This window comes from Nanorana parkeri, unplaced genomic scaffold, assembly GCF_000935625.1.
Source record: "Nanorana parkeri isolate BGI_ZX_2015 unplaced genomic scaffold, ASM93562v1 scaffold1114, whole genome shotgun sequence".
NCBI classification, from domain to species: Eukaryota; Metazoa; Chordata; class Amphibia; order Anura; family Dicroglossidae; genus Nanorana; species Nanorana parkeri.
The window spans coordinates 501482-513931 of record NW_017307382.1 but is presented as its reverse complement, the minus strand read 5'-3'; the positions used below and the strand labels follow the sequence as shown (position 1 = coordinate 513931).

At 42.2% G+C, this 12450-nt stretch overlaps 1 protein-coding gene across 1 annotated transcript in view; it reads left to right on the top strand.

Annotated features, from left to right (window-relative positions):
• The window catches only part of PASK (PAS domain containing serine/threonine kinase), a 44193-nt gene extending 32405 nt beyond the window's left edge, over positions 1 to 11788 (top strand). The window contains exons 11-17 of the mRNA XM_018567898.1: positions 1551 to 1718; positions 2238 to 2363; positions 2665 to 2799; positions 4254 to 4453; positions 9091 to 9224; positions 10145 to 10294; positions 11601 to 11788. Of these exons, the coding sequence (XP_018423400.1) occupies positions 1551 to 1718; positions 2238 to 2363; positions 2665 to 2799; positions 4254 to 4453; positions 9091 to 9224; positions 10145 to 10294; positions 11601 to 11674 (987 nt within the window). The 3' untranslated portion in view covers positions 11675 to 11788. The remainder of the gene's footprint in view (positions 1 to 1550; positions 1719 to 2237; positions 2364 to 2664; positions 2800 to 4253; positions 4454 to 9090; positions 9225 to 10144; positions 10295 to 11600) is intronic.
• Positions 11789 to 12450: the final 662 nt, after the last annotated feature.

Genomic DNA, 12450 nt, shown 5'->3' with positions numbered 1-12450 from the left:
CACAGGAGGTGGAATCTTTCTGGGGGGGAGAGTTTGGTGGAAATCTGCTCAATGGCAAACACTTTTAGGTGCTCTGTGTTTTTGTGGTGTTTCAGGAGGAAGTGGCGTGGGACGCTATGCTCAGTGCACATTCTTGCCTCTCACCTCCTTGTTTCTCTCTCCCCGCCTTCATCCCCGCCCTCCTCGGCAGCCCCACCCACTTTATGTTTATTCCACATTATCGTCAGTCACCTCCTTGCTTCCCCCCCCCGCCTTCATCCCCGCCCTCCTCGGCAGCTCCACCCACTTCCCCGCATTCAAAAAAGCAGTTTTTCCCGCCAACCTTCCCCTCACTTTCCGGCTTGAAAAAGAAGACCTGGCTCTTCGAAACGCGTAGCCGCAACAGGTCAGCACAGAAAACAGACGTCGTGTGAACAAGCCCTTAAGCTGACTCCTGCTGCACTTTAATTGAGTGTGTAATAACCTCTTTTTCGGAGGAAAATGAATACTCCGCCTGTGACTGATGTCTGCTTTCTATGCTGGTCAGCTTTGGCAGCCTCGGTGTGCACTCTGCTTCAGTGCAGGTATCCACATCTCGTTTCTGGATTCCTGCATCTGGATTATTCCCTCTTTATACAGTGTGGGGTCTGTTCATGAATGCAGCTTCTCCTTTTACACAATGAAATATCCATCTTATTACTTCTTTTCTTTCCTGGAACTTCAACAGACATGACACTCTGTTACCTGACTGTATATCCCCTGTGGTAAACTATACGTCTGGAGATTCCCTTGGCACCTATTTATTGGAAGATAGATCCTGTTTCTTACCTGTACCTGACTGATTATCCATAAATACAATCAGGCACCACGTGTTATTGTGTCTATCACACCTCTGTATCATCAGCTTATATTTTTACTTGGTTGTCCTCCACATTCCTGGAGAGGTTCATCATTCTTTCAGATAGCAACTTCCCCCTTAGTGGTGCTACCTGTCCTGTTCTAGAACACCAAATTATTTCTTGGTGCTTTTTCTTTTTAGTAGCAGTTCCATATTAACTTAATTTTTTATATAGCCTTGTTCAGACATAGATTTCTTCGATTTTTCTTCTAGTAAGATTTTCACATTCATTGGATTTCTCAGTAGCTGTTGCCAACCCCTCAGTTGGATTGCTTTTCGATATCTAAGAATTTATAAATCTCTGAGTTCCTCAATGGATGATAACAAAAAAGATTTTTGTATGTAGCGTAAAATATTTTTCTTGAAATCAATTGAGGGACACAGGTCCCTTCTCCCGTGTTTTTGGCCTTATGTACTGCTTGATCAAAAACTGAGGCATGACAGTTAGAGGCAGGGTTTGGCAGGGGCTGACTTAAGAGTGTTGTTGTGTTCAAACCACCTGAAGATGGCAGTATACCTATATGTCCAAAATGCCTACATCCCTGTGTCCCTTATGGGGCAAAGAAAAGCTTTTACAGTAAAAAAAAATCAAATACTAACTAATCTAAAAAGACAGAAGCTACAGGATTTGAGATGTATAACCAGAACCTTGTATTTCCCTCCTATCCTCCAGCTTATCCGCAGCAATGCTGAAGCTGGACATTGCACCGAGATTCAGGACCTTCAGACGCTGGGAGCCTGTGACGGCGAGTATGATCAGCAGTATGAGACTCTCTTCCCTCTCGGAAAAGGCGCTTTTGGCTTTGTATGGTCAGCTAAACACAGGGAAGATGTGAAGGAGGTTAGTTTTTGCAAGTAGATTTTTCTTATTGATGTATTGCTGTGAGTTGGGGTTTTTTTTCTTTGTAAGGTATTTCTTAGAGCATTTCAAAAAGAAAATTGACTGAATTTCATATTGCAGTCACAAAATATAGAAAACGGGTTTTCAAAGATAACTGACCATTTTCAAGGTATTAAGACATGTCATAAAATGGGATACAGAGAGTATATATGACATTTTATGACATGCTATGGGCAGAGCTGGATCATCCAGGGCAGCCTAAGTAGGATTGTAGGGTCCAGTGGATGTTCAGCTTCTATGGTCCTTCAGTAAGCCAGGGGATAGCACGATTGGTCAAATTTGTTCACCTGCCTGTACCTTCAACAGGTAGGATAATTTGTAAGCAATTATTGTCTGATAGGTAGGGGATGTTCCAATACAGGCAAAGCAAATGGAGAAATCCTTATCAATGTCAGTCAATATTAAAGGTAGTAGAAAATACACTATGATCATGCATAATAATGTATATTTTTCAATTAGGTTGTAGTAAAGTTTATTCGTAAAGATCGAGTGCTCGATGACTGTTGGGTGCAGGATCCTGAACTTGGGAGGGTAACTCAGGAGATTTCTATTTTGTCCAGGTTACAGCACCCCAATATTATCAGGGTAAGTGCATTACTTATTCATAAAGTTTCTCTGTATTTTGGAATGTCTTGCACAATACACAACAGTAATCGTGATGATCACGCTGTAAATTACATTTCATTATGTATTTTAAGGCCATGTTCGTAAATACCTCCATGCAAAATTGTATAAATATGGAATTTACATAACTCTCTGATTCCAAATTTGTCACTCAATAATGTTCTGTAGAAGAGGTCTTAGTAGCAGTAACAGTTTGCATTAAATACAGTATTGAATATTCATCTTTGTACATAAGTATATCCTTTTCTATGTTGCTTTCTAGGTACTGGGGGTGTTTGAGAATGATACATTCTTTCAGCTAGTAATGGAACTGCATGGAGATGCTCTTGACCTCTTTGACTTTATTGACAGTCAGCCAAATCTGGATGAACCTCTTGGCAGCTACATCTTTCGACAGGTGAGATTAGTTCCTGTTGGTGTTTTTATAAGGCCTCGTTTACTCGGACGACTAAGGGGCGGTAAAATCAAGCAATTGTACCACTCACCAGCTATGTGCTGCAATGTTAGCTTCACAGCCGGACAGTGCAGTATATGTGCTTTGTGGTGTGCAAAAATTATACAGCATGTTGCGTTTGGCAGGCGGCACCGCCTGCCAAATGCGACCATAGAAGTGAATGCCAAATGGTTGCGGCACAGTAGCTCCATGGAAACATCTTCCTTGGGATTAAAAACCCAGCAGCAGTATCTACTCCTAAACCCCGGCAGCCTCTGTTCTACCGCCCTGTGAAAAGAAATCCAGTGCTAATTGCTTTTCAGATGGTAATAGAACCTGCTGCCCATGTAAACAAGGCCTTAGTGACATGGATGAAAGGAAAATACTGTTTATGCTGTGTTTAGAATAATCCCAGGCATGAAGTGCCTCCAACTACCTGTAGTGAGCTGACAACCCAGTGCCTTTGCTGTACTGAAATTCCAAGCAGGGTTATCAGCCTTTCCAAATTAATTTCTGTGAATTTTAGATCACCTCACCCTTCTGTTATAAAGAGGGAAGTAGTCGGGAATACTGTAGAACGGCCTTTCTCAATCAGTGTGCCGTGGCACACTGGGGTGCCTTCTGGCTTCCTCAGGGGTGCCTTGAAATTTTGTTATGGTAGGACTCTAAAGGGGAAACTCAGATGTAAAAGCGGGGATTTCAATATGAAAGGGGGGCTTCTATTGTAAAGGGCACTCTGATGTGAAGGGTGGTTCCTAATTTGAAGGGAAGACTCCAATGCAAAGGGAGGAACCTCACTTTTTTGTGTGTTTTTGCGGGAGGACACTCCCGCCCCCCCCCCTAACGTTTTAGACTGGGGGTGCCTTGAGATTTTGCATACTTTTTAAGGGTGCTGTGAGTGAAAAAAGGTTGAGAACTGCTGCTCTGGAAGACACTTCAGGTTATGTTCAGGTAAGCTTTTTAAATTTGGGATAATTTGCTGTCTATAGGAAGTTTCACACTAAGAAAAGTTGTTGCCCTCCTATTGGCTCCCCTGCAGTAGACAATCACAGATCTTTACTTAATATCTGTAAGAGATGGTAGCTATTACATAGCTACCCTTTTTGCCCTAGCTTTTGGCAGATTCTACAAGATGGATGTCTGCATTTTTTTTTACATTTTCCTTTTGTTCACATGCCTTTTCACTATTCCCATTCAATTACTGGATGTCTTGTTGTTTTGTCACATGCAGTTTAGTAGGTTAGACTTCACCTGGGACTGACTGACTGAATTTCAGTATAGTTCATAGGGGAGGGAAATTGTGTCAAGCCAGCTATGTGGAGGGTATATACCCTAAAGGATGCCCCATAAAACATAGCAAGAAATGGAGTTTAGAGTGAATTAAGAAAAAAAATCACCTTTTCTTTGTCTGTTTGCAGTTGGTATCAGCAGTGGGATATCTACACAGCCACTGTATTTTGCACCGGGACATTAAGGATGAGAACATAATAATTGCCCCTGACTTCACTATAAAGCTAGTTGATTTTGGCTCTGCTGCTCGTTTACTGCCTGGGAAGCTGTTTTCTACCTTTTGTGGCACCACCGAATACTGTGCACCAGAGGTGCTGCTCGGCAATCCGTGAGTGAATTTATTTTTTACAGATTACCTATATGCTGGCTAAAGGAAGTCCTATTTACCGTCTAGAGGTCCCATTGTCTCCTTGCAATGCTTCTCTAGTGGACAGCACAAAAGTAAGACATGATTTGGTTTGCTCGGTAAGACAAAGGGCTTTATGCTAAATGCAGTAGAAATCCAATCAGAATTTATCTTTAGCTGATCAGATTATAGGAACTAGAAGCTGAAATAAATGAAGTCCAATAGAAATAGAAGATAAAGCCACTGCACCCTCTGGCCATGACAACAACAAACATGACAGTCACATGACTGAAAATAAAGAAACTTATCCTTATGTGAAGCTTGGTGAATTGAGCCTATTGCAGTGTAATAATATAAGTGCCTTATTTTTGGCACAGCATGCTACAGATTACAATGCTTTTTTTTACTGGGCAAGTCAATTAAGATTCCAGCAGAAAGATAATTTCGGTAATTTTGTGCAGAGCTGTAGAGCACTGGAACTCAACTCTGAACACAGAATTGCAGTTTATTCTCCCTTTGGCCTGTATTCTTATCTAAACAGTTGACTAGTGACAAAATCTTAACATTTGAATAGACTATTTGACATATGACTCAATATTTAAGATATATTGAAAGTATTAAAGTATTAAAAACAGTGTAATTTATAAGTGTTTGTTCCTGAACATCAGCCAGGGCTGCTACATAGAATACGTTATAATAGGCATCATGAAAAGCGAGGACAGGATGAAAAGAAATTCTAGAGGTTTGTACAAAGAACACAACTTGCTTTCTGTGAGGTCAGTCCAGCTGGACACAAGATTACTTAGTACATGTCTTTTGGGGAACACAGGCTTCTTATAACAAGGCCTTGTTATGCTGGTTACTAATGATGTAATGTTTTGTGGAAAGGCAATAGAACAGAATATTGGAGAAATACGGGAAATGCATGTAACTCTTACAAGGACACAACTATTATTTTGTTATGATGGTTTTTAGTCCTAGCAGTAAGAACTGTATCACTTTGTTTCTGTGGCATCTTTGCTATGTGAGTCATTTTACAGGTAAGTGCTTTTTCTCTATTGTCTATTGAGGGACATAGCTTGGTAATAGGCAACCTAGGGTTGTAATGCTATCTACAGGGTCAGTGGACACCATGAAAAACTAAAGTCCAGAACCCTTGGGTCTATACCAGCTCAAACCTGCACAGTTTTGCTTAGTGTCCTTAAGGAGAATGGCAAAAATACCTAGCAATAAATTAACCGCAATCAAACAGTAATATAATAGTTCATAAATGTAAACCCAAAAAATAATGAATGTGGAAATGACAAAAACTCACACAAAGTGCAAGCTGCGCAGTCCATTGAAAAATGGAAAGTTTGTGATAATAGTGATGCCTAAATTTGTTCACTGATTATTTCCATGTTCTGTCATTAGAGATAAATCCACAGGAATCATCCACCATATGCCTCTCTGTGCCCCCCAGTCAGGGTTAACTCACCAGATAGCCATGACCTTATAATGAACAAGGTCTAATGTAATTTATTCCCACCTGCGGAACGTTGCAACTTCCCTAGAGCGATATTCCAATTTCAGCCACTCCAAATCGATTGTATCAGGAACACAAGCTTCATAGTATCAGACCAAACACTTTAAAGGAGAACTGTGGGGTCAGTGCTTTTCCCCATAGTTCTCCCCAGGGTCACGGGAGGACACAAACTAGCGTCCTCCCGTCACCCTAAGCTCAGTATACCACGAGCTACAGCTCGCAGTATACCGAGACTGCCGCAGCCGGGACGGATCCCGACATTACTGTCGAGATCCACCCAGCTGCGTGATTGACTATCTAGAGGCAGAGCCAGCTGTACCCTCCCCCGTCAGCGCTGGAGGATCGGACAGGGGAGGGGGGGAATCCTTGCAGGGAGCCGTGAGTGACAGTCATGGCTCTCTGCAGGGACAGGATGGAGAAGTGAGTTGGCGACGTTATGTGTTCGCTCACTTCCCGATCTATTGAGCCGACGTGTGACAGTTTCATTGCCACACGTCGGCTCGAACTATGAGGCTGAGTGATTTTCACTCACCTCATAGTTCTCCTTTTAATAAAAGTTTAAATAACTTAACATACCTACACTTTTCTGGTGCTATACCAGCACCAAACTATTAGGCTCAGTCCTCCTCTCTCCTATCGCCTCCTAGAGTAGGCGCATACCAGATGATGTCACTGGCCCCGTCCCGCAGAAGTGTTTTCTTCCGTTACCCCCTTGTATGTCCTCAAAAGTTTTGTCCTCATCTTTGAGACTTCTTGGCATCCATTGACCTAACAGATGCATATTTTTACATTTCTGTCTTTCTAGGTAATCAGTGATTTCTTTGTTTTGCTGTGGGCCATAACCTCTATCAATTTGTGGCCTTTCCCTTTGGCCTTCCCTCAGCCCCAAGAGTATTCAAAAAGGTTCTTACACAGGTTCTGGCTTCTTTATCTCTGAGACATTCCAATCATTGGATACCTGGACGATCTGTGGCTGCAATTGCAGACATCCCTGACCATGGACTCCAATTCACAATTCAATTAAAGTCATCTCTGATTCTGTCACATCACTTGGAGTGCTCGGGGCTTCCCCTGGATACCTTTCAGGCTAAAGTCTTCCTGCCCCAGGAGAAGATGATGAAACTGCACAATTAGATTTTGCCACTTCAATCCCGATGAGTGTCTTCTCAGCGGACCTTCATACAAGTGCTGGGAGTGATGCTATCCAATGTCAAAGTGGTTCCATTTGCTCAATTCCACTTCAGAACTTTGCAACCGAACAGTCACCCAGAGTGGGACAAATCCAGTATTTCTCTTGAAAGATGATCAGTTTACTTCCGTAAACCAGGATGTCTCTGTCATGGTGGCTTTTGTCCCCGGCATTGTCAGAGGGCAGGATTTATCTTGCATTGGGAGATTGTCAAGATGGATGCCAGTCTTCTGGGTTGGGGCAAAGTTCTGGACCATCTGTTCAGGGTTGTTAGTTTCTGTGAGAATTGAAACATCCTAGAGTTAGGAGCAATTTGTTGGTTGTTTATTTGACTCCCCTTTTGATAGGTTCTCTAATCCAAATTCATTTGGATATGTGGCATCGTGGTGACTTACCTAATTTCCCAGGGGGCATCACAAGCGTTGCGCCAAGCATGGAGGTAAAGTCCATCCTGTCTTGGGCTTTGTGTTCCAACAATTTCCATGGTGGAAAATTGGCAGGCAGTTTTTCTCAGTAGGGAAGGTCTGAATCCAAGTGAATGGCCTATTCACTTGGAGGTGTTTCAGGACATACATCTGCGTTGGGGGACGCCAGATGTGTATTTCCTAGTGTGAATCAAGAATCAACAAGAGGCTTCTAAGAGACGGGGATATTTCAGATTCCGTAATCCCATCCATGCTCAAAGCTCATAAATCCGCTTCCCATATGGTTTATTATTCAAGACTTTTTTTTCCTGGTTTGAGTCTGGGGAGGGATTTCTCCACTTGTTTTTTCAGTGGGCCGTTTTTGTTCCTTCTTCAGTTGGTGGTAGAACAAAACTTGGCCTTTAGTACCACCAGTCTTTTCTTTTTCAATGTCCTCTTGTTAATCGTAATTTGTACTTGTAAACAAGGGATTACACACGTTGCTCCCCCTGTTAGACCTCCTCTGCAACCGTGTGACTTAAACCTAGTATTGTCAGTGTTACAAACAAAAAAAAAAGCATTTTAACCTATTCAGGGCATTTCCTTAGCATTGCTTTCCTTTAAGGTAGCCTTTCTTGTACCCATTACTTCAGAAGGGTTTCTGAGTAATCAGCATTATCCTGTAGGAAGCCACATTTGGTCTTACATAAAGACAAGGTTCTTTTGAGACGGAAGCACATACTTTTTTCTACATTCCCTGTGTCTGACATTGGTTCAACCTAAGGAGATATGTCTGCATTGTCTGGATGTGGCGAGGGCTGTCAGGGTTTACCTTTTTGGCCTCTGCTCCTTTTAGGCAGCCAGATTGCCTGTTTGTCATTCTAGAAGGTCCATAAAGGTTCTCTGGCTTCCAAATGCACTATTTCGAAGTGAATTCCCCACTAGAGCTTCTTGGGTCTTTTGTCACCAGGCCTCTGTGTGTCAGATCTGTAAGGCTGTGCTTGGTCTTTTGTGCATAGGTCCTCTAACTTCTATAAGGTTGATGTATCTGCTTCATTGGATGCTAGTTCTGATTTGCCAGGTTCTGCTAGCTGCTGTTTAATGCCCTTGATTTCCCTTTTGGTTTTGAACCTTTTTTTCTTGCTGGGCTGTTTTGCCAGTTTTTGCTTTTGTGTGCTCATCCCTGTGGACTGCTTTTGGACGTCCCTGGTTTGCTTTTTTACCATTACTCGGTCCAGAGTCCAGATATGAACACAGCTCCTTTCCCGTTATATACCATCATTCTCTCTTTGGACTGGTTTCTACAGCTGAGCAGGTGGGATAATTTAATAATTTATAGCCTTAAGGGGGCTCGCTTTTAGTTTTCTAAGTGCCTAGTGTCCATTTTTCCTGTGGGCAGCAGTATAACCCTAGGTTGCTTATGACTAAACTGTGTCCTTCAATAGACTCCAATAAAAGATTTTACAGTGAGTAAAACATTTTTTTTTCAACATCTTTTAAGGTATCCTGGTCCAGAGCTGGAAATGTGGTCTCTAGGAGTGACTCTCTATACCCTCATTTTTGGAGAAAATCCTTTCTGTGAAGTTGAAGAGATCTTGGAGGCAGAACCGAATCCTCCATTTGCTGTATCCCAAGGTGAGAATCATACCTTACCACAACATTTGCTAATCTAGAGGTTCACACACACTGTGATAGACTCCATCAGCAGTTCTAAAACTGGTGGAGTGCATTGTCTGTGTAAAATAATTGCTTTCTCCATACAGAATCTTATACAGTGGCCTCGTCACTATGCAAATCCCAAATTGTATCTCCCTATTAACCAGTTGACATCCGCGGTGTTAAACCCCCTTCCCATCCAGGCCATTTTTTAGTATTCAGCGCTGCGGTACTTTGACTGACATTTATTCCGTCAGGCAGCGCTGTACTGAAATTAATTTTATACCCCTTTTTGGGGACAGAGAGCTTTCTTTTGGTGGTATTTATTCACCACTGGGGGTTTTATTTGTTACTATATTAAGGAAAAATTACTGAAATTTAAAAAAAAACAACAGTTTCCCCTATATTAAATGATAAAACATTTATTACCCAATTTTTTGGTAAAATATAAAAGACGGGGTCACGTCGGGTAAAAAGACATGTCAAGCCTTAAAATTGCGTGCGCGCGCGAAACCTCAAAAAACGATAATACCCAAAATTGGCCAAAAACGAGCACATATAGATGATCGGCGGGCTATGGAGCCGCCGATCTTCTATATGTGAAACACCCGGTAACGGGGGTTTGCATTGGTCGGGTCTTTTCTGCCCGTGCGTGCCTGCTAGGGCACGCACGGAGTGCAATCCCATAAGGCATTGCATGACTCCCAGAAGCATGATGGGATTTGTAGTTTCAGCTGGAGAGCCAAGGTTGCCTACCCCCGCCCTAGACCAAAAGGAGCAGTTACTCTTTACAGTGCGGGGGGTAGTCCCACTGCAAGGGTTCATATTTACATTTCTACATTTTCCTACTTAAATTACCTGTTATTGTTAATATTAACTGTTTGATTTTCTACTTCTAGAATTGCAAGACCTGATTTCTGGTCTTCTTCATCGGGATCCTGAAATGCGCATGACTCTTGATGAGCTCCTCAGGGACCTGTGGGTGACGCAGCCTGTAAACCTTGCTGAATATACCTGGGAGGAGGTGTATTCAGCTAACTCCCAGAAAGGTGAGAGCCTAACTACATTACTGACATTTAATAACAAACATGGCAGGAAAGATCGATGAAGATCCATCTGTTTCTGACTGTTCTGATAATCCAGAATAAAGTAACACAAAATCCCTAGTGAGTGACTTCTCAGATTCTCCTCACAATAGGGAAAACATTTCATCTTGACCTTGAGGAACACAGAAACAGGTATGGCATCCCTGGCCACAGATGACCTCTACCCTATTTGTCTGAAAAGGTGGAAGCCTGCTTGTTCATGTATTAATTATCTACCCCCCTGTCACTGACACTTCATATCTAGTTACCCTCCTACCAGCCAAATTCTGTTGTTCCTGACTTTTGCCTTATATCTGGTTTTGGCCTCCTACTTGTTCAGTTGTTCACACTATCTACACTGCTCTTACTGACCCTTGTCTACTGAATTGCCATATTTCTCCTTAGAGACGTCCTGTGGGCCAAATGTAGGTTTGAAACTAGTGCATTGTTAGTCATGTTTGTAGGACATTATTACTTCTTAAAGAGGATTTCCATTTCCAGGAGGAAATTCAATGGGTATGTGAATACCCATTCATATGCCTTGTAGTTACTGACTGGCAAAGGTCTCCCCACTGAGCTGTGCCCATGCCACCACTGCTCAGTGTTCAGCTTTCTTCACTGCAACTCAGCCCAGCCTTGGAATCCCAGAGCATTTTTGATGCCAGACCCCATTAGCACAGCTTGAATTACACCCCAGTAGATTTCCAAGGCTGGAACCCCGTACTGCTCTATGGGTGGTGGTATTATCAGGTGAACAGCATGGTGGAGATGTGAGTCCAGGGCTCTGCCTGCTATCCAGCAAACCTGTTACTTCAGGCAACATACAGGTCTGCTCAAAAGTAGATCTCAACCTCTCCAGGGTTGAATGTCTTTTAACGCTGCTCATAAATCTTACAACTTTGGCTTTTGAACACTATATGGTAATAGAGGCTATTTAGAACATCAGGGATGGCATGTATGGTGGGTTACCTACCACTGACAATGGGTAGTAACTGAAACCAAAACTAGTCTGTAAATAAAATCACTTGATTGCAATGCTAGAAAACCTTGTTCGTTCCCTGAGATGAGCTACGCTCGAAGTGTCTGGCGGCAGTTCCAGTACCTGTCGTTTGAGTGTATAAGCAGCCGAGCGTACCTGTTTAAAAAGTCTAAAATCAGAGAGCTCTATAGACTATAGATACCCTACTGCAGATGATATCTGAGCTATGAGAATCTCCTATACAAAGAGAAGAAATGCATTCCTTTTTATGCGTTATGACTGTGTTTACAGATGAAGGATTGGAGCAGTTTCCTGTCGGCTACAGCACTGAGTGGAATGGAGATTTTGGGAGTCGGAAAGACTGATGAAGATACCTCCGGGAGATGCATATAATATCCAGAAGAAGCCAGACTGTAGATTACATTGCTTGTAAAGCGCTCATAACCCAACTATACCCAGATTTCACTGGAACACATACAGCAAACAAGCTACAAGAGAAGCTATTGCTTAAAAATCCAGGCCAGGTCACTAATTCACATAGCAAATAACCTCAACTGAACAAACTGGTGCTTCATCATTGCAAGTTCACAGCAAATGGTCACTGAAGAAATAGTTATGGGTCATTTGGGATACAAATTAACACTGAAAACTGAATAGAATCATCCAGCGCACATTCTACTGACATGCACAAAGGCAATGACTACACTGGAAACCAGCCTCCTCTTATAAACTCTTATCCCTGTGCCATACTGGTTTTGTGCCAAATAATGATAAGCTGACAGCTCCAGTGTTCATAGGATGCTGTAGGTGCTGTCATTTGTATGAAGAATACATAGTAAAGTAACTTGCGGAAGTTCAAGCAGCAGATATCCGCTTTTAGTCTCTGCTGTTGTTTTTAAAGTGAATAATGATCCGTTTCACATAGGAATAAAATAAGGGAACCTGTATAGGTGATGGTACTATAGTTCTATAATATACAGATATTGCCTGAAATCCGCAGTGCCCAACACCGCCACATTCAGTTTTCCATAAACATTCTCCATGGTACATTCCTACCTGTGAGCTTTGCTGTAACTGGCTGGTAATAATAATAATAAAAAAAAAACTGCTAGTGCCAACTGAGATGTGAAATAATAATGGC